Below are 23,627 nucleotides of genomic sequence, written 5' to 3'. Positions count from 1 at the left end.
ATACTGTTTTTTAGTAATAACTAGAACGTAATGGAATTTATTCAACAACAGGTGATTGTATAGATTTGTATTAGTATCATTAATCAATGAGTATGGGCTGCAGCACTGCAGATATACCCTACTCCAATGATCCACACGGACATTAAACGGTGTTGCACTCGCTACTCAGTGGCTCTGCAGATATACCCTATTCAGTCTGTAAACTAGTGGCAGATAGAACGTTCATGTTGTGATTTTTGATGCAAAATAAATATTCAACATTCTCTTTTGAAACTCCGCCTCAGTCTCTTATCCTTTGGCACTTGCTGTACTTTGCTTGCAGGTCTGCAGCCATTATTGCTGGATTATCAATAGCACCAACTTTAGACACGGTAACGTTATCAAGCTAAGCTAACTGACCTAGCTCGACTTCCCGCATTGACATTTGATAACGTTAGTAATAGTCAGCTAACGCTAGTCCGTAGCTACTTAACTTAAATACAATTCACCGTGGGTGCATTATTGTTGATAGACGGTCACGGACAGTGTTAGGTCCTGGAGAAAGGATCATCTGATTTGATGTAACGTTAAAGCGGATGTTGTTCCAACTAGCTATCTTTCCAGCTAATGCTATCATAACACCAGCCAAACACATCCCGATTCCCGTCCGAGCTCCCTGTCACACCGCACTGTCAGGGACAATGGAATTTAAGAAAGTGTATCTGCTGTTAAAATGACACAGCATCACACTTTAAAACATGTTCATTTTATAATCCTCACTCTCCGCAGGACTCGGCAGGAGATAAATTACATCATGGGATCGGAGGCTAGAATTTACGTGTACTCGCCGATACCGATACCAGCATTTTAGGCAGTATCGGCGGCATTTCCGATACTGGTATCGGTATCGGAACAACTCTATCAGCACGAACCCACGACCCCACGTACGGGGAGACTCGCCAAGGAGGCCTCTCCCCCTACGCGCATCAGTGTCACAGCCATCCATGGCATCCTACATTGGGACACCCACATTCCCAGACTTTACGCGAGAAGACAGAGCGCAGTATACCGAACTGCGCATGTGTTTAGAGACCATTATGTCCGGAGTACAGGACGAGTCCTACAAATATGCCATCCTCCTCAAGCACCTCAAAGTAACCAGAGCGCACAACATAGCGCTGGCATACTCTAACTCACAGACTCCCTACTCTGATGCCCTGGTGGCCCTCGACGCGCGTTACGGACGTACATGGGACTATGTCATTCAGGAGATACGGGAGATTGAACGTCTCCCCCCAGTTAAAGACAATCGAGCCCTTGACGACCTATCCATTAAAGTACAATCCCTGGTAGGGATGCTCGGGTCACAACGAGAGAAGGGGATGTACGAGTTGTACGCCAACTCCAACGTGGAGCGGATATTAGAGAAGCTCCCCCCATCCCGCCAAGAACGTTTTCGGCGGCAAAAGGATCACCGTGACTCCAACGGCCCAGAACAATCACTCCTAGACCTTGCTGACTTCCTAGCCAGAGAGGTCAGCAGCCTACGGATCGACACCTTCGCGTGGGGCGGCTCTAACACTAAAGAGGGACAGAGAAGGTTTAAAGACCAAAGCAGGCCCACCACCGTGATGCACCAGGCCGAGGTGGTGTCACGGCAGACGAGTCACAACCCCCACGGCAAGGAGAAATGGAAGGCTGCCTGTCAATACTGCGACAGTGAACACTGGCTGTCACAGTGCGACGCCTTCAAAGGACTGACTACAGCCGAAATAAGTCAGTGGCTTAAAGATAACCGCCGCTGCTTCCGCTGTGTGCGCGGCCACATGGCAGCAGAATGCCGCCTTAAGAAGCGGTGTGGCAAGTGTGACGGCGCCCACCTCGACGTACTGCACGAGAGACAAAAGTAGGCCCATCACAGTGATGTACCAGGCTGAGTCGGTGTCACCACAGACCAGTCTTGACCCCCCCCCCCCCTGGTGTACTGACTGCCGCAGCGGACACTGGGAGTCACGGTGCTACGCGTACCAGGCCGAGTCGGTGTCACCACAGACGAGTCACAACTCCCCCGCCACAGAGGAATGGAATATTTATCTGACACAGAAGAGTCACAACCCCCCCGCCAAAGAGGAATGGAAGATCGCATGTTATTACTGCAACAGAGGACACTGGCTGGCACAGTGCGACGCATTCAAGGGACTGACCATCGCCGAAATGGATCAGTGGATTGAGGCTGACCCCCCAGACGCCACTTACCGCGAATCACTGTGCGAGGCCCCCAAGCGAAGATTAGCACTACAAGGCAACTCACCAACAGAAGTGCTCCACATCGACCCCGCATATAGTGGGAGCCCCAGAGTGCTCATCAAGGTAGTACGAGTACTCCTCAGCCACGGAGACAAGGTACTCGACACCTACGCCGTCCTCGACGACGGGTCGGAGAAGACACTCCTCCTCACCTCCGCCGCGACCCAGTTGGACCTGTGGGGCCCAGAGGAGACGATGACCCTCCGTACCATTAGTCGAGACTTAAAGACAATAAAAGGTGAAAACGTCTCGTTCACCATAGCAGCGATCGACTACCCTGAGAAGCGGTACAGCATCAACAAGGCGCTCATGAGCTACGACATAGGTCTGTCAAGCTACGATTACCCCATCCCACAGCTGATGGTGAAGTACGACCACCTACGCCTACTGCCCATACCGCTCATCAGCGGAGCTACACCGACACTACTCATTGGCTCCGACCACGCGGACCTCATTGTCCCAACCAAGGCGGCCCACATCGGACCCAAAGGATGCCCAGCCGCGGTTAAGACCCGACTGGGGTGGACGCTCCAGGGCCCCCTCTACGGACCTGCCAGCCAACCAACGACCACACGCTGCCTTTACACCAAGGTGAGCGACACAGACAACACTCTCTTACAGCCCGTTGAGAGGCTATGGACATTAGATGCGATGCCATTCAAGACCGAACGCAAGATGGTTCGGCCCAAAGAGGATAAATACGCCATCGCTCTACTAGATCAGAAGAATACGAGAGTAAAGGTCGACGGAGTGTTCAGACACGCAACCCCACTCTTGAAGCGGACGAAGATGCCTGTGAGAGAACCGTGGGCCAAGGAGCAGGGCTGGGAAGACCCCATACCCGAGTACCTAGCTACCCCATGGAGAGAGTGGGAGGGTGAACTTATCTCACTCCGCGAGGTGGCCATCCCGCGGAGTCACTCCCCCCCTACCGTGCGACTGGAGAAGGGTCAGACAGACCTGCACGTCTTCAGCGACGCCTCAGAGGTGGCGTACGGAATAGTGACAAACCTGAGGGCTCAAGAAGAGGGAGTTCTGAACTCCACGCCCCTCAGCTACGCTCCAAGCGACGTAGCTGACATCGAACCCATCACCCCAAACTACCTCTTGATGGGGCGGCCGGACCCGGCCCTTGCTCAGACGGTGTACAGACAGGACGAGATGAAAGCAAGGGGGATGTGGAGACACAGCCAAGTACTGGCCGACCAGTCTTGGGCCCGCTTCCTCCTACGCTACCTACCATCCCTTCCAGCCCGTCAGAAGCGGGTTAAAGACAGGGACAACCTGAAAGTGGATACCGTCGTCATGATAATAGACCAGTCACTACCCCGAGCTACGTGGCCGGCCGGCCGTGTGAGCAGAGTGATTACTGGTTCCGATGGGAAGGTCAGAGCGGCAGAAGTCATCGTCCAAGGGCGGACTTACACCCGACCTGTAGCTAAGTTGATAGAGCTGCCGGAGATCCCTGACTCCCCTGACGACGACCATGACCCACTGACTTTGTAGATTGTTCCAACTCCTCATAACAGTATGGAGAAGTTGACTGGACATTAATATTAATCTGTGCCCATTTATTTACTAATTAGGTACGGACTAATTAGGAGGCGGCTGTTCTGAAGGGCCAGATTAACACTGAGAATCTACGTTTATTATTTTATATAACTTGTATATTATTTATATATATAAGCTATATACCTTTAAGCCTCCGTTTGAATCATAGCATTATTCGCTTTCCTCATTGGACAACGCCCTTGGCATTGACGGCGCCAACAGTCGCGCCCCCCAGACAAGTTCAAAGACGAGTCCGGACAAGTTGAGACATGCCCTTGGCCAGCGCATTGATTCCGGACAAGAGATTCGGTTGCGCCCTAGAAATCACTCTAAGTATATATTGTGGAAGGCGCAGCAGCAGTAGTGTGAATCTAGTGCAGCAGTAACGTTCGTCCTTAGAGTTCGTGAAGTGAAGTGCGAAGTGAACCCAGTAACTAGTGTGAACCTAATGTAGTGTGCAGCAGTTCGTTCGTCCTTAGAGTTCGTGAAGTAAAGTGAAGTGTGAACCTAATCTAATGTAGCGTGCAGCAGTAACGTTCGTCCTTAGAGTTCGTGAAGTGAAGTGACGTGCGAAGTGAACCCAGTAACTAGTGTGAACCTTAGCAAGTGTGTGTGGACTTAACGTAATTAGTGTCAGAACACGAGGTGAACCTAGCAGCAGAACTATTGGACATGTGAGCAGTGGAACCTACCACGGTGTATCGTTACGGATAACTAGTAGCTCCTTGGATACGACCTTGATATTGTAGAACCATTGTTGGCGTATTATAGTGAATTGTGTAAACGTAGTAACGTGGAGAAGAGCATCGTTAATACCATTGTCGTTTGGATTTAACTACACCTGAAGATCTGCATCGGGCTAGCTTCGAGGACGAAGCTAGCTAGCTATCATCACTGCCGTCGGGCATTGGATTAAGAGCTATTACCCTGCTATCGAGCACTTGGATTACAAGGACTGGATCCGTATGAGACCCCCTTTCTTCAGTGACCAGCAGGAGTATCCGCCTATTCTTCAATTCCTCTGGAGCTTACCACTCCGTGGGGGAAATCACCAGTCTCCAGCTATACCCTCGTTTGCCCCCTGTATCGCCATCTCACTCCATGCAGCGTTCCGGTCTAGTATTATTAACCTAGGAATTATTCATTCCCACTGACTTTGATACTCTGACATTCTACTATCATTCGCCATAAAAGAGCAACGTACTAATTCTCAGTTGTACATTTGATATTGCTAATAAAATACTGTAAACGTTATCTCTTTGTCACTGTGCCGTCTATTGAGTGTCTGCCATATTTAACTGTACTGTCTGGCAAGTAATAATAATATTTAGTAGTGGTTTAATCTAAACAATCTTTAATACAGTCAGGGTTTTGTAACCCCTCAGTTACAATGTGTGTACTCTGGGTGGTGTGTAGTACTGTGTGTGTGTGTGTACTCTGGGTGGTGTGTAGTACTGTGTGTGTGTACTCTGGGTGGTGTGTAGTACTGTGTGTGTGTACTCCGGGTGGTGTGTAGTACTGTGTGTGTCCTCTGGGTGGTGTGTAGGGTGTAGTACCGTGTGTGTACTCTGGGTGGTGTGTAGGGTGTAGTACCATGAGTGTACTCTGGGTGGTGTGTAGGGTGTAGTAGCATGAGTGTACTCTGGGTGGTGTGTAGAGTGTAGTACCGTGTGGTGGTGTGCAGTACCTTGAGGACGGTCTTGTTATCGGAGGTCGGCGTGCGTCCGACCCACAGAGCGAACTTACAGGGGTCTCCCTCTATGTGCTCCGTCACCCCCAGCTCTGACGTCTGAGACACACACACACACACACACACACACACACACACACACACACACACACACACACACACACACATACACACACACACACACACACACACACACACACACACACAAACACACACACACACACACATGCATATGTATATATATTTTACCCTCAGCCTGCTCTTGTACAGGTACTTGGTGTCAGTGTGTATATATTTATATATATATGTGTATATATATGTATATATGTATATATATATATTACCCTCAGCCTGCTCTTGTACAGGTACTTGGTGTCAGTGTGTATATATATGTGTATATATGTATATATATATATATATATATATATATATATATATATATATATATATATATATATATATATATATATATATATATATATATTTATATATGTATATATATTTTACCCTCAGCCTGCTCTTGTAAAGGTACTTGATCCGTCCCGTTGAGTCCTTCATCTCCTTGGAGAAGACCAGAGACAGTTCAAACAGGAAGAGGTGTCTCTCTCTGCCCTTCCTGATCAGAGACTTGGGGTCCCAGACCTGGAAGGAGTCCTGTAGCAGCAGCTCCCCCTGGACGTCCAGACCCTCCTCCAGGCCTGGAAGGAAGTGAGGCGGAGCGTCATGACATCACATCCTGTACTAGTTATACTGGACCACGTTCAAGACCAAATGGAAAGCAGGCTGTTTTAGGGCTGGGCGATATGACCAAAAACGTTATCGCGATAAAATTATAAAATTATTCTCATATAACTCGATATCGATAATTATCGTCGATATAATGTCTGTCAAGTTTAATTAACTTATTATGCCCGGCGCCGATACGCGGGCTGACTTGTTTTGCTGCTGTGAATGTCTCGAGAGTCGAGTTGATGTCGTCATCAGTCCGCGCACGTTAGGAGTTAGCCAAAGCAAGCGGAGTATTTCATGACAAGTGCAAGCTAATTAGCCATAGCCAGCCTCGTTTCCGAGCGGAGTATTTCATGACAATGTACAAAAAAATGACCCTAAAATACTCTGTTCCGCCCAATTCATTGCAACGGCGTCCACCGTATACCCCACACTACTATAACAGTTACCCTCAGAATTCAAAACACACACCAACTCGGCAGATAACCTGTGAAATAGCGGCGTGCAAGCTAATTAGCCATAGCCAGCCTTGTTTACTGCGTCCTACCTCCGCGCCTCCTTCCGGGTCTCCTTCCGCTATCGGCCATCTCCTTCACTGATTGGTTGTTAGTGCGTGTGTTCATATCCAAGCTTGGAAAATCGATATATCGAAACTTTGCGACCACGTTTCATGTTTATTTCGAGGAAATAATTTATCGCGATAGTTATCGTTATCGTTTTATCGCCCAGCCCTAGGCTGTTTCTGACGTGAAACTAGGACGATAAGACCGGGACGGGTCTGTGACGTCACTGGAGAGGTAGCTGAGCTTCTTCAGTGAACACTTTAAAGGTTGAATCTGTAATGTTGTCAAACAGCGGCCTCTAGGCAAAAGAGCCCCTCTTGGTATTGCACTTTGTTTACATTATTAGATACTGGAGGGGCTGTACTGCTGACCACACCTCAGGCCCTGACACCCAGACTGTTAGATACTGGAGGGGCTGTACTGCTGACCACACCTCAGGCCCTGACACCCAGACTGTAGGAAGTTACTCAACTCCAACGCACACATCAGACCAGAACAAAACATGGTGACAATAGGGAGGTGTAGTGGTTACGTCATTTTCGTTTTTTCCTGTTCCACCCTCTGAACATGGTAAAACATGGTTAAATGCCAGCACCCACTTCAATGATAGCGTTGTGAACGCATAATCTCTGTCTTAAATTATGGCAATGTGTCTAATCTGCCCGTCGCTTATCAATGACTTGTTTGCAGTCAACATTGTCGAAACGGATTGTTTTTTAATCGCTTCATTTCCGTTTTATAGCATTTTGAAAAGCCGTAGTTTTTCAGGAAAATATAAAGATTCCGTGATAAACGGCATTTACTGGAATATTCTGGCATACACAAAAATGTTGTCATTTTTCGGCCTATTTATGAATCGTTTTCAAATAAACGCTAGATTATCGATAGTATATGTGTACTTATGCACGCTATAGAAGCGGGCTGAAATATCGATTCTCTCATTTCCTGATCAGCGGCACACACACACACACACACACACACACACACACACACACACACACACACACACACATATGGGACACGTTGATATATCTGTGAAAAAAGCTCTGATTATCCCAAGACTGGTCAAATAGATTCCTTACCTCAGATCAGATGTTAATCTCCAAAAAGATTATTCCAATTCCTGATCGCCATTCCAAATATCGATCGCGTTTATTGATTCAGCGTTGGGTGCTGGAAATACATAATCCACGCTGTTCTGGGGTCGGCGATCAACTTGGGTCTCTTCAGTTGGCTTGACGGAAAAGTAAAATGAGGAAACTGGCCCGCCCCCCCCCATCAGGCTAAACTAATGGGGTGCAGTTACACAGGGAGAGACGATAGGGGGCGGTATCTTCCCAATTGAGCTCAGAGAGACTCTGTAGCACTAACCTGAGGCTCGATTGATGAAATATGAATCCAAATCGCCAATAAAAAAAATACGACAAACAAACGCTATATAGCGTTGGTGGCATTCATAGGTCGGCATGAACTAACGACAAAACGCGTCGCTGGCATCCAAAGTGTTAATGTATTTCCCCATTGATAATTTCTAAATCGACTCGTTTTAGATAAATAAAGCATTAACGTTGGCATGGTGTACCTTTCTGTGCGTATTTATCCACAATCTATAGCTCAACATGAAAATATTCGCAATTAATCGTAAAGGTAGCAAAATAACAACGTTTATGTTTTCGTTCGCTGGGAAACTACACTGCTATTTGGCGCTGCTGCCTGACGTCACCACAGTGTAGCCTGCTGCCTGTACAGACCTAGGATCAGATTTCCCTTACATTCCATAAGCTTAACAATTCGGGAAAATAACTGACCCTGAATCTGTGGCTAGTATCTGTTTCACCCAACACTAGTGTTACAGGCTGGTCTACAGCTCATTGTACAGCTACACTTGCAAACAACTAGTGCTCCGGTGATCATAGCCATTTATCTCTAAAGCTAACCACTATTTGTAAAAGCCACAACCACATTTGTATTTATAATTTAAATCGTATAACGTTATTTTGCTGCATATTAAATCATTGTAAATACTAATGTAAATCATTGTTTCGTTGTACATATTGTGTATAGTTTATATTGTTTTTTACATGACGTTAGTAGCTAGCTAGCTTGCTAGCCGGCATTCCCGAAACTCCTAACATGCCCTGATTTTAAATGGTTCTTTCCTCTTTGTATACCTTTGTCCTCACAAACAAAGTATTCTGCCAGGGAACTTATGGACACGACAGTAGTAGTAGTTATAAGGTTTTTGAGCTTGTAACGTTAGTTAGCTATCGTGGTATCAATGGGCCGTGTAGCTAGCTAGCTTGCTAGCCGGCATGATGCGTGTGCAGTGCTTGCCCCACAGGTCTGAGAAGAGGACCTGCACATTTTACTCGTTCCCGAAACTCCTCTACATGCCCCAATTTAAAATGGTTCACGTCAGTAGACATTGCTAACGTCTAGTACATTTAGCTAGGTAATCTTAACGTTAGCTAGCTAGCTAGCTTGATATCAGCTTGCCGTGACGTTGTTTGGCGACAGCCTAACAGGCTGCCTACTGGCTACTGAACAACAGGCTGCCTACTGGTAGATGTAGTTCTTTTTTTACGACAAATTAAAAACCTTATAACTACCTTTATTTCAACCAAAAATGCTTAAACAATAATGTTAGTGGTAGAAGGGAACTCATTTTGTGCAAAAATGGAAAGCTTGCCAATGTTCATGCGGCAGAATTGTTACAATAGCCGATAATCCATTTCCCCAATGCTAAATCCCTATACGGTGGAACAACCAGTGACGTCAGACTACACCCAAGGATGATAATAAGGATGATAATAAACATGATAATAAGGATGATAATAAGGATGACAATAAGGATGATAATAAAGATGATAATAAAGATGATAATAAGGATGATAATAAGGATGATAATAAGGATGACAATAAGGATGATAATAAAGATGATAATAAAGATGATAATAAGGATGATAATAAAGATGATAATAAGGATGATAATAAAGATGATAATAAGGATGATAATAAAGATGATAATAAAGATGATAATAAGGATGATAATAAGGATGATAATAAGGATGATAATAAAGATGATAATAAGGATGATAATAAAGATGATAATAAGGATGATAATAAGGATAATAAGGATGATAATAAAAAGGATAATATGATGATAATAAGGATGATAATATGATTATAATAAGGATGATAATATTATGATAATAAGGATGATAATAAGGATGATAATAAGGATGACAATAAGGATGATAATAAAGATGATAATAAAGATAATAAGGATGATAATAAAGATGATAATAAGGATGATAATAAAGATGATAATAAAGATGATAATAAGGATGATAATAAAGATGATAATAAAGATGATAATAAGGATGATAATAAGGATGATAATAAAGATGATAATAAGGATGATAATAAAGATGATAATAAGGATGATAATAAGGATAATAAGGATGATAATAAGAAGGATAATATGATGATAATAAGGATGATAATATGATTATAATAAGGATGATAATATGATAATAATAAGGATAATAAGAAGGATAATATTATGATAATAAGGATGATAATATGATTATAATAAGGATGATAATATGATGATAATAAGGATGATAATAAGGATGATAATAAAGATGATAATAAGGATGATGATAAGGATGATAATAAAGATGATAATAAGGATGATAATATGATGATAATAATGATGATAATAATAAATATGACAATATGATGATAATAAGGATGATAATAAAGATGATAATATGATGATAATAAGGATGATAATAAGGATGATAATAAAGATAATAATAAGGATGATAATATGATGATGATATGATGATGATAATAAGGATGATAATACAGATGATAATAATAATAATAAATCAATAAGGATGTTAATAAGGATGATAATAAATATGATAATAAGGATGCTAATAGGGATGATAGCAGGGATGATTATCTACCTTCCAGCATGCTGACATGTGATGATAACAGGGATGATAAGGATGATAACAGGGATGATAACAGGGATGATAAGGATGATAACAGGGATGATAAGGATGATAACAGGGATGATAACAGGGATAATAAGGATGATAACAGGGATGATAACAGGGATGATAACATGGATGATAAGGATGATAACAGGGATGATAACAGGGATGATAAGGATGATAACAGGGATGATAACAGGGATGATAAGGATGATAACAGGGATGATAAGGATGATAACAGGGATGATAACAGGGATGATAAGGATGATAACAGGGATGATAACAGGGATGATAACAGGGATGATAAGGATGATAACAGGGATGATAACAGGGATAACAGGGATGATAACAGAGATGAGGGCTCTACCTTCCAGCATGCTGACATGCATGGCGTCGTTGGCTCTCTTAGGGACACTCAACATGACGTCCAGACCTTCTTTAATCTCTCCTTTACCCTCCTCACAGCAGGCCAGCAGCTCCTGCACACACACACACACACACACACACACACACGCGCGCGCGCACACACACACACACACACACACACACACACACACACACACACACACACACACACACACACACACACACACACACACACACACACACACACACAATGTAGTTGGTACTTGGTGATTCTTTAATAAAACATTTGGGGGGGGGGGGGGGGGGGGGGGGCTTTTTCTGTATTTTCCCAACCGTCCCAATTATTCAATTCCCTTCCTGGTCGTTCCTGTTGGCCTGGGTAGGGTGTCTCCTCCGAAACATGTGGAGTGGCCAGCCGCTTCTTTTCACCTGACAGCGAGGACTCTCACTGGGGGAACGTAATGCGTGGGAGGTTCACGCTATTTCCCCCCAGATCCCCTCCCTGCTGAACAGGCGCTCCGACCAACCAGTAGGAGTCGCAGTTTACAACGACGAGGACACATACCCCACCGGCTTCCCACCCGCTAACACTGCCAATTGTGTTAGTAGGGACGACTGACCAAGCCTATTCTACTCTAGTGTTCCATACCTTCAGTAGTAGTGTGAGGGCTGGCCCAGTACTGCACGCTTCCAGGTACCAATTACCATCACGCACCTAAAGGGAGTTTCAAATCAGCTCGAAGGGAGCCCTTATATACTCTGGGTTTCTGAACGTTCAGTGTCAGGTCGTTTTGCTCACCACCACCTGCTGCTTGTTCCTCCCGTGTTGTTTCTCCATTGTTTCTCCAGTACGTCCTTGGAAGTCGCTGCTGTTACCCCTCTTTGTGTCCGTGGACCCGTGCCTCGTATCTCCCTTTGCCTTTGGTGAGTTTTTGGAAGTATATTTTTGATGCTCTGATTTCCTAATTTTTTCCTGGACTCAAGACCTTCATTTCTGTTTTTTGTGTGTTCCGTAAACACTGAAGAGGAGTCGCTTGTTTTAGTTACTGGACTCTGCTTAGTTACTGGACTGCCTCATATTCCCTACGTTGGATTAATGTCATTCTCTTTTTTCTCTGTTCCGCCCCGAGTGGATACTGAATAAGCTGCAGAGCCGCAGAGCCACAGCACCACAGAGCCAACTCTGCTCAAGGACATTCCCCCTGAATGCTTTTCTGTTGTTTTTTGCTCTTTTCTGTTTGTAAATAAATACGCCCATAGTTTTTGGCTAACTCTGAACTACCTGTCTGTGTCGTGCTGTTGGGGTTGTTTACAAACCATAACAAGTAGTTGGTACTTGGTGATTCTATTCTACTCTACTCTAGTGTTCCATACCTTCAGTAGTAGTTGGTACTTGGTGATTCTATTCTACTCTACTCTAGTGTTCCATACCTTCAGTAGTAGTTGGTACTTGGTGATGCGCTGGACAGGCTTGATGAGAGCTGAGGAGATTGTGTTAGTCAGACCATGCCTCCTCTGCACCTCCTACACACAGAGAGAGAGAGAGAGAGAAGGGGTGAGAGAGTGAGATGACAGAAGAGCAACTGTTGAATGAAAACATCTCTTCTTTAGTCACAGAGTTGAGTTGAACAAGAGGAAACCCAGTATAACTGTCTGTACACAGTATAAGAAGGAGAAGACAGCGATAGAGAGAGACGGACAGACAGAGAGAGAGAGAGAGGGGAGATACAGAGAGAGAGACAGAGATAGACAGAGATACAGAGAGAGAGTGAGATACAGAGAGAGATAGAGAGAGTGAGAGAGACAGACAGAGAGAGAGACAGAGAGAGAGACAGAGAGAAGGAGAGAGAGACAGAGAGAGAGACAGAGAGAGAGAGACAGAGAGAGAGAGAGAGGGAGGCAGAGATAGACAGAGAGAGAGAGAGAGAGAGAGAGGGAGGCAGAGATAGACAGAGAGAGAGAGGGGGTACCTCAAAGAAGCCAGCGCCATGTTGCTGAATGAGAAGACTGGAGTCTGGCTTGTTCCTACAGTATGTTACATACATATGAAACTTATCAGCCTGGAGAGAGAGAGAGAGAGAGAGAGAGAGAGAGAGAGAGAGAGAGAGAGAGAGAGAGAGAGAGAGAGAGAGAGAAAGAGAGAATAGGAGAGAGATAGACAGCGAGAGAGAAAGAGATACAGAGAGAGGGAGAGAGAGAGAGAGAGCGATTGGGGTTATAGATAAATAAATGGTAAATGGTGCATTTATATCACAGCTTTTATCCGAAGCGCTTTATAATTTGTTCCTCACATTCATCGGTTTATCCACACATTCACACACCGACGGCGGAGGCGACCATGCAAGGTGCCAACCTGCTCATCAGAAGCAGTTAGGGGTTCAGTGTCTTGCTCAAGGACACATCGGAAGGAGCGGGATTTCCAACCGGGAACCTTCTGATTACCAGACGACTGCTCTACCCCCCGAGCCACTGTCGCCCGCCAGTGGAGTTATATAAATGCAGTCTTTTTAAAGTATGGGAACATGTGAACTAACTTCATACCACCCCTCACCACACACACACACACACACACACACGCACGCACACGCACACGTATAGAGAGCTGTTACCCAAGTAACGAAGCAGTGCCCCACGTCTTCAGGTAGCTGCTCATAATTCTCCAGCTCCTTCAGGAAGATACTGCAAGCAGTCACAAAATCAATAACAATAAACAGTCAAAGATCTATGAACATTTCATATATAACATGTTCATTTCAACATGTACTGAGCCCAATACAAGGCTGTGTGTTACCTGTTGTGGAACTATATCATGTTTGTTTACCTGTTGTGGAACTATATCCTGTATGTTTACCTGTTGTGGAACTATATCCTGTGTGTTTACTTGCTGTGGAACTATGTCCTGTATGTTTACCTGTTGTGGAACTATATCCTGTATGTTTACCTGTTGTGGAACTATATAATGTATGTTTACCTGTTGTGGAACTATGTCCTGTATGTTTACCTGTTGTGGAACTATGTCCTGTATGTTTACCTGTTGTGGAACCATATCCTGTATGTTTACCTGTTGTGGAACTATGTCCTGTATGTTTACCTGTTGTGGAACTATGTCCTGTATGTTTACCTGTTGTGGAACTATGTCCTGTATGTTTACCTGTTGTGGAACTATGTCCTGTATGTTTACCGGTTGTGGAACTATGTCCTGTATGTTTACCTGTTGTGGAACTCATAGATGTCCTGTATGTTTCCAAACACAATGTCGTCCTTGTTGGAGATGCCAGGAGGAATGTCCTCAGAGCCACTTGTCATCTCCCACAGATAGGTCTAGGAGGAAGCAGCAGGAGAGGTGTATTAACTATACTACTAGGAGGAAGCAGCAGGAGAGGTGTATTAACTATACTACTAGGAGGAAGCAGCAGGAGAGGTGTATTAACTATACTACTAGACTAGGAGGAAGCAGCAGGAGAGGTGTATTAACTATACTACTAGGAGGAAGCAGCAGGAGAGGTGTATTAACTATACTACTAGACTAGGAGGAACCAGCAGGAGAGGTGTATTAACTATACTACTAGACTAGGAGGAAGCAGCAGGAGAGGTGTATTAACTATACTACTAGACTAGGAGGCCTGATTAAATAGTAGGTGTGGCCTGATTGAATGGGAGGTGTGGCCTGATATAATAAGAGGTGTGGCCTGATATAATAAGAGGTGGTGTGGCCTGATTGAATAGGAAGTGTGGACTGATTGAATGGGAGGTGTGGCCTGATTGAATAGGAGGTGTGGCCTGATTAAATAGTAGGTGTGGCCTGATTAAATAGTAGATGTGGCCTGATTGAATAGGAGGTGTGGTCTGATTAAATAGTAGGTGTGGCCTGATTGAATAGGAGGTGTGGTCTGATTAAATAGTAGGTGTGGCCTGATTAAATAGTAGGTGTGGCCTGATTGAATGGGAGGTGTTGTCATTTTTCCATCTGGGTGGGATGGAAGCACAACTTTTAATCGTTACCACCAATCAATCATAGACAAATGTCTGGGTCCTTGAACAAGTCCAGTATGTGTACTGTATGTGTATTGCTCCCTAGGAGCTGGACCCCCTCCCCCCTCCCCTCCTGATGGGCCTGATCACAGAAACCACAGGAAGTCATATTGACTTTAATGATCTAACCCTCCTGGCGCTCTTTGCATTGCCTTTTGTGACAAAACCCACCAATTAGTTACTCAAACACTAAGGGCTAGATCCACAAAGAATGGATTGCACGGAGAAAGTTGCACCCTTACTTACAATTCATTATGAATTGAAAATGGGGGACCCTGATGTAAACAAGACGAAAGTCTTTCTCTGGTCTGCATCCCCTTAACAATTGTGTGTATTGAGCAGTGTTGGGAAAGTTCACTTTCTACATGAACTAGTTCAGTTCACAGTTCACACATTTTAAAATGAACTAGTTCAGTTCACAGTTCATAATTCAAAATCTTGAACTAAAGTTCATGGTTTCAAACATGAACACATTTATAGTTTATAGTTCTTTTTTCAATACGTTGCTGCGAGCTATTATTTGTCAAATGTATTGCCACAACCCATATAGAACCACAGACAGCAATCAGAATACTGACATTTCCATAACGCTTTGCTGCCGCCCATTCAGTCCACACTAGTAGCAGCTTCAGCTTTCATCTCTACAGTATATTTTCAAAAACATGAGGAAAAACGTGCTGCTTGAATGGTCTTTATTAAGTATAATAATCTAAATATACTTAAAGTACCAAAAGTGAAAGTAGTCATTGTGCAAACATATAACATATAAACATGTGCCGACATAACTCTGTACTAACACAACACGAGGTAGGAACCAGGCTGAGGTATGAAACTAAGGTTGTACCTCAAAGTTCAATATTCAAAGTGCAAAACATTTACTGACTTTAACTAAAACTCTTTTAAATGCTCATACGCTGATGCCGTAGAGTCTGACTCTGAGTGAGTGCTGCTGTTCTTGTTGTGAGGAGTCTGATGACGTATATTTTTGTGCGACAGCCAGGGGTGACAGGCAGCCTACGCATCACAGGCAGCTTGCGGTTGCCAGATTGGGTGGTTTTCCGCATTATTTTAAAGCCTGTTTACGGTGTGTTTTAACTGGGTTTTCGGCTGAAAGGCATATGAAATCTGGCACACTTTTGAACGCCGTTATAATACAGTGCTGAGAAGGAACGCACTTTTGAACGCCGTTATACAGCGCTGAGAATGAACGCGTTCTCAATTACGTTCATCTAATTGAGTTCACGTTTGCCCAAAATACGAACACATTTGCCCAAATTCATTGAACACATTCAGGTACATCACTGGTATTGAGCCGTACTGTATTGTACCCATTCTGCAATCTGTTAATACAATTTTCATTCAATCAATCAATCTGCACGGTGATTGATTAAATGAAAATGTTATTAACAGATTGCAGAATGGGTACAATACAGTACGGCTCAATACACACAATTGTTAAGGGGATGCAGACCAGAGAAAGACTTTCGTCTTGTTTACATCAGGGTCCCCCATTTTCAATTCATAATGAATTGTAAGTAAGGGTGCAACTTGCTCCGTGCAATCCATTCTTTGTGGATCTAGCCCTACGAATTCAGGGAAGGACACATGGTTTCCCGGGTGCGTCAAGTCGGCACAAATAAGATGAAACGAAACGTCCCTTTCAGCAAATTCAGCATCAGAATATAAGTGCGGAACCTGTTTCTATTTTTAATGCTTTTATTTTCATGCTTTTATTTTGAAGGTTGACTCGTTAAACAGGAAGTCCCACTTCACCTTCTTCGTGCCGGCTTAATGCTTGATGATGAGTGTTTGTAAATCATTACCTCAATACATTCCTGCAGATCTCTGACGTAGACTCTCTCTGTCTGTAGAAGCTCAGCCATAATGTACCTGGAGAGAGAAAACACAGGATCTACACACATTCAAATACTATAAATACTACAAATACTACTAATAATACTACTAATACTACTAATACTACTAATACTACTAATACTAATAATACTAATAATACTACTAATACTACTAATGATACTAATACTACTAATAATACTACTAATACTACTAATACTACTAATACTACTAATACTAATAATACTAATAATACTAATAATACTACTAATACTAATAATACTACTAATACTACTAATACTACTAATACTACTAATCTAGGAGTCAGACCAGAGAAGAAATCCTAAGGTATATTTCGTAACTGATAAACAAACGGTCCTCAGAAGCAGGTCCCTGGAACAGTTAGGAGCTGGAAAAAGTGACATGAAAATCCAACGCGACTTTGGTAAATAGATAAGAGCAGCTTTTATCCAAAGCACAACTTATGCCTCACATTCACCCATTCACTCACACATTCACACACAGACGGAGGAGGGCGACCATGCAAAGTGCCAACCTGCTCATCGGGAGCAGTTAGGGGTTCAGTGTCTTGCTCAAGGACACTTCGACACGCTGCCCGGGAGGAGCCGGAACCGAACCGAGAACCTTCAGATCACCAGACGACTGTTCTACCTCCTGAGCCACAGCCACCCCCACCCAAACTTTGGGTTTGATTTTGACATTTGACTTGAACGTTCTAAAGCAGACAAACTCTTGTCTTTGTGACATTGTGAGAAGTTGGACCAGGCTCAGTGTCAGGATAGACCAGGCTGAGAGTCAGAATGAAAAAATTTACAATTCCCGCACTCACTTTTTCTCTGCTTATATTGTCGTCAACGTTTCGGCTATTCAGCCTTCATCAGGACAGTGGCATGTGGCAATGGACCAGGCTCAGTGTCAGAATGGACCAGGCTCAGTGTCAGAATGGACCAGGCTGAGAGTCAGAATGGACCAGTGTCAGGATAGACCAGGCTCAGTGTCCGAATGGACCAGGCTCAGTGTCAGAATGGACCAGGCTCAGTGTCAGAATGGACCAGGTTCAGTGTCAGAATGGACCAGGCTCAGTGTCAGAATGGACCAGGCTGAGAGTCAGAATGGACCAGACTGAGAGTCAGAATGGACCAGGCTCAGTGTCAGAATGGACCAGGCTGAGAGTCAGAATGGACCAGGCTCAGTGTCAGAATGGACCAGGCTGAGAGTCAGAATGGATCAGTGTCAGAATGGACCAGGCTGAGAGTCAGAATGGACCAGGCTGAGTCAGAATGGACCAGGCTCAGTGTCAGAATGGACCAGGCTGAGAGTCAGAATGGACCAGGCTGAGAGTCAGAATGGACCAGGCTGAGTGTCAGAATGGACCAGGCTGAGAGTCAGAATGGACCAGGCTGAGTGTCAGAATGGACCAGTGTCAGAATGGACCAGGCTGAGTGTCAGAATGGACCAGTGTCAGAATGGACCAGGCTGAGTGTCAGAATGGACCAGTGTCAGAATGGACCAGGCTGAGAGTCAGAATGGACCAGGCTGAGTGTCAGAATGGACCAGGCTCAGTGTCAGAATGGACCAGGCTCAGTGTCAGAATGGACCAGTGTCAGAATGGACCAGGCTGAGAGTCAGAATGGACCAGGCTGAGAGTCAGAATGGACCAGGCTGAGAGTCAGAATGGACCAGGCTGAGTGTCAGAATGGACCATGCTCAGTGTCAGAATGGACCAGGCTGAGAGTCAGAATGGACCAGGCTGAGTGTCAGAATGGACCAGTGTCAGAATGGACCAGGCTGAGTGTCAGAATGGACGAGGGTGAGAGTCAAAATGGACCAGGCTGAGTGTCAGAATGGTCCAGTGTCAGAATGGACCAGTGTCAGAATGGACCAGGGTGAGTGTCAGGATGGACCAGGCTGAGTGTCAGAATGGACCAGGCTGAGTGTCAGAATGGACCAGGGTGAGTGTCAGAATGGACCAGGCTGAGTGTCAGAATGGACCTGCAGACTCACTCTTTCTTCCTGGCTGTGCGCCTCTTCTCGTCGCTGAGCTCGTGGTTGGGGTCGTTGAGGTTGACCTCTGGGTCTGAGTCAGACAGGCTGTTGGGTATCAGCTCCAACTCCAGGTCCTTATTGTCCTAGAAGGGACACCGTACACGTGTTAATCACAACCAAAGATGGTAGATAGACAAAGATAGTGGAGAAGGCCATCACTTCCTGTCTAGACAGGTGGTCGCTCTGACCTGGTAAAGACTGCAAACAACATTGCTTTTTCATTATTTTATTATTATTTATTGTTTATTTATTCATTTAAATGTTATTCACTTTATTCTTGTGGATTGTCTTTAGATTGTAAATGGAGGAAAGCCACTGGAGCTTCCTGCTACGTCAGGAAGTAAAGGCAGGGTCCACTATCTTTATCTACTGACCCTATACTACCTACTATGCTAATGTACTACTACCTACTATGCTAATATGTCTATACTACTACCTAAATAATAAATAATAATAATGGATTGGATTTATATAGCGCTCTTCACTGACCCAGAGCGCTTCACAGAGTCCATTATTTGTTCATACACAGTCATACCGGTGGTGGTAAGCTACAATTGCAGCCAGAGCTGCCCTGAGGCAGACTCACGGAAGCGTGGCGAATAATCATCGCCTACGGCCCCTCCGACCACCACCAACATTCATTCACATGCATACACATTCATACGAGGCAAGTAGGTTACTATGCTAATGTGTCTATACTACTACCTACTATGCTAATGTACTACTATGATAATGTGTCTATATTACTACCTATTATGCTAATGTATATACTACTACCTACTATGATAATGTGTCTATACTACTACCTACTATGATAATGTGTCTATAATACTACCTATTATGCTAATGTGTCTATACTACTACCTACTGAGAGTGACTACTACCTACCTACTATGATAATGTCTCTATACTACTACCTATTATGCTAATGTGTCTATACTACGACCTACTATGCTAATGTGTCTATACTACTACCTATTATGCTAATGTGCTACTATGCGAATGTGTCTATATTACTACCTATTATGCTAATGTGTTTATACTACTAACTACTATGATAATCTGTCTATACTACGACCTACTATGCTAATGTATCTATACTACTACCTATTATGCTAATGTGTCTATACTACTAACTACTATGATAATCTGTCTATACTACTACCTATTATGCTAATGTGTCTATACTACTACCTACTGAGAGTGACTACTACCTACCTACTATGCTAATGTGTCTATACTACTACCTATTATGATAATGTGTCTATACTACTACCTACTATGATAATGTGTCTATACTACTACCTACTATGATAATGTGTCTATACTACTACCTATTATGATAATGTGTCTATACTACTACCTACTATGATAATGTGTCTATACTACTACCTATTATGATAATGTGTCTATACTACTAACTACTATGATAATGTGTCTATACTACTACCTATTATGATAATGTGTCTATACTACTACCTATTATGATAATGTGTCTATACTACTACCTACTATGATAATGTGTCTATACTACTACCTACTATGATAATGTGTCTATAGTACTACATATTATGATAATGTGTCTATACTACTACCTATTATGATAATGTGTCTATACTACTACCTACTATGATAATGTGTCTATACTACTACCTACTGTGATAATGTGTCTATACTACTAACTACTATGATAATGTGTCTATACTACTACCTACTGTGATAATGTGTCTATACTACTAACTACTATGATAATGTGTCTATACTACTACCTACTATGATAATGTGTCTATACTACTACCTACTACCTGTGAGCCCCCCAGCGCCCCCTGCAGGAAGGAGCGGTACTGTACCTGTGAGCCCCCCAGCGCCCCCTGCAGGAAGGAGCGGTACTGTACCTGTGAGCCCCCCAACGCCCCCTGCAGGAGGGAGCGGTACTGTACCTGTGAGCCACCCAGCGCCCCCTGCAGGAGGGAGCGGTACTGTACCTGTGAGCCCCCCAGCGCCCCCTGCAGGAGGGAGCGGTACTGTACCTGTGAGCCCCCCAGCGCCCCCTGCAGGAGGGTGCGGTACTGTACCTGTGAGCCCCCCAGCGCCCCCTGCAGGAGGGAGCGGTACTGTACCTGTGAGCCCCCCAGCGCCCCCTGCAGGAGGGTGCTGTACTGTACCTGTGAGCCCCCCAGCGCTCCCTGCAGGAGGGTGCGGTACTGTACCTGTGAGCCCCCCAGCGCCCCCTGCAGGAGGGTGCTGTACTGTACCTGTGAGCCCCCCAGCGCTCCCTGCAGGAGGGTGCGGTACTGCCCCATGCGCAGCGTGAACTCTCTGTAGCGCTTGTCGACCGTCGCCACGCAGCGCCGGAGCTCCGCCCGATGGGAGTGGCCTTTACCCAGCATGCTCTCTGCTAACTGGATGAGCAGGTGAACCTTCTCCTGAGTATGCTGTCGAGAGAGAGGGAGGGAGAGAGAGAGGGAGAGAGAGAGGGAGAGAGAGAGAGGGAGAGGGAGAGGGAGAGGGAGAGGGAGAGGGAGAGAGTTCAGAACCTGATGTTCTTGGGTCCAGTGGTGTTACAGGACTAGCTCACTAACTGAGTCCCATGGAAACAGCGTCTGCCTGCAGAACACTGTGTGGATCAACACCAGAACTGTGTGTGTGTGTGTGTGTGTGTGTGTGTGTGTGTGTGTGTGTGTGTGTGTGTGTGTGTGTGTGTGTGTGTGTGTGTGTGAACAGACATGCAGGGTGCCGCAAGGGAGTATTTTAGGACCACTTTTATTTCTTTTATATGTCAAAGATCTGCATGTGAATGTAACTTGTTTTTATTTGCGGACGATGCTGCACTCCTGGTCTCCCATCAGGACAAAAGACAAGTTGAGAGGTCACTCAGTCATGAGCTTGACAAGATCAGTCATTGGCTGGTCAAAAATAGGTTATCCCTCAACCTGGGTAAAACCGAAGCAATTTCTTTTGGCTCTGCCATTCGACTTAACTGTAACGTTAGATAATGTAGAAAATAAACGTATTTCCGCTGCTATAAACGTCGCTCTTTTATTTTGAAACCCCCCCGACCGGAAGTCATTGCCCTCATTATTTGCTTTAGTGTCCGCCCGGTTCTGTGTTTGTTGGTTAGCTCCGTTAGCTAGCAGCATATCAAGATCAGCCATGGGAATACTGTTTTCTAAATTGGGGAGGCTTTTAATCGTCAAGGTAAGAGGATTTTAAGTCATGGTATCCATAAACTTCAATCGGTTCGGATCCTTTGAATAAAATGAGAATGTAAACAAACACGGCGTCACGTTGAAATCACTGACTGCGCCCCGAGAGGAGTGGTTCGGCAATAAATTGTTCTGAGTATATTTGATTAGAAAACGTAATTGTCTAATTCAATTATTTTTTATTTCTCCACGTGGTAAATACACAGGTCACAACATGTTTACAGGAACGTTTTGGAGTTGTATTTGGAGTGTATTTCGTGACTGTAGGGCACTGTAGGGAACGTCAGGGTACAAGTCTGACCCACTTCCAGTGATGAAGCTAAGCTACGCTAACGGAGCGGCTGTTCCCTAAGCCTAATGCACGCACAGAGAAGAAAAAAGTATGTATCTTCTTGTCTAACTCCAGGGTAGATGGCAAATAAGCAAATTTCCCAAAATGTTGGAGTTTTCCTTTAAGAGGTTAAGAGGTCTCCTGGGTTCAAAGTAGTTTTTATCAGGGTTAGGAATGTACACAGACACGCCACCAGGGGGAGCCCTACAGACCTCATCCCAGTAAGATGCAACAGAGTAATAGGCCAAAACTCAGTACTATGGAATAGCCTACCAATGGAGTCCATAAGCCCCTTCTCCACTTTTTAAATCTTCTATAAAGAGGTGGATCATGAGTAGCAGAAGCTGGGAGTAGATATCAAAGGGATTATATTATGTGTCTTTTCTTGTGTCTTTCTCTCTAACCCTATTGTATCAGATTAAAATGGATTACTACTGTATTTATGTATGTATTAATATTATTGAATAGTTGATTGATTGATTGATTGATTGATTAATTGATTGTAAGTTGTCTGCAATATGTGATATAACATGAGTGGATGTATGTGTGTATGTGTGAACATGTATGTCTTTGCATGTGTACTTTGCATCTTTGTATGAGTACGTATGTGTGTGTGTGTATGTGTGTGTGTGTGTGTGTGTGTGTGTGCACACACATGAGTGGATGTATGTGTGTATGTGTGAACATGTATGTCTTTGCATGAGTACGAATGTGTGTGTGTGTGTGTGTAGGTGTGTGTGTGTATGTATGTATGTGTGTGTGTGTGTGTGTGTGTGTGTGTGTGTGTGTGTGTGTGTGTGTGCGCAACTGCGCACACGGGTGGATGTATGTGTGTATGTGTGAACATGTATGTCTTTGCATGAGTACGAATGTGTGTGTGTGTGTGTGTGTGTGTGTGTGTGCGTGTGTGCGCAACTGCGCACATGAGTGGATGTATGTGTGTATGTG

General features: G+C 44.3%; 1 protein-coding gene across 1 annotated transcript in view; it reads right to left on the bottom strand.

The window, feature by feature from the left end:
* Positions 1 to 23,627, bottom strand: part of LOC311234607 (kalirin-like) — a 225,865-nt gene that overhangs the window by 113,083 nt on the left and 89,155 nt on the right. The window contains 10 exon segments of the mRNA XM_084321852.1: positions 5,525 to 5,626; positions 6,035 to 6,225; positions 11,194 to 11,305; positions 12,624 to 12,716; positions 13,163 to 13,252; positions 13,802 to 13,871; positions 14,404 to 14,513; positions 17,048 to 17,114; positions 19,101 to 19,225; positions 21,398 to 21,577. Of these exon segments, the coding sequence (XP_084177978.1) occupies positions 5,525 to 5,626; positions 6,035 to 6,225; positions 11,194 to 11,305; positions 12,624 to 12,716; positions 13,163 to 13,252; positions 13,802 to 13,871; positions 14,404 to 14,513; positions 17,048 to 17,114; positions 19,101 to 19,225; positions 21,398 to 21,577 (1,140 nt within the window).

The sequence above is a fragment of the Notolepis coatsorum genome (assembly GCF_963971535.1).
Source record: "Notolepis coatsorum genome assembly, chromosome: 1".
NCBI classification, from domain to species: Eukaryota; Metazoa; Chordata; class Actinopteri; order Aulopiformes; family Paralepididae; genus Notolepis; species Notolepis coatsorum.
Note: the sequence above shows the minus strand (reverse complement) of the source record. Positions and strands in the feature narration are given on the sequence as shown.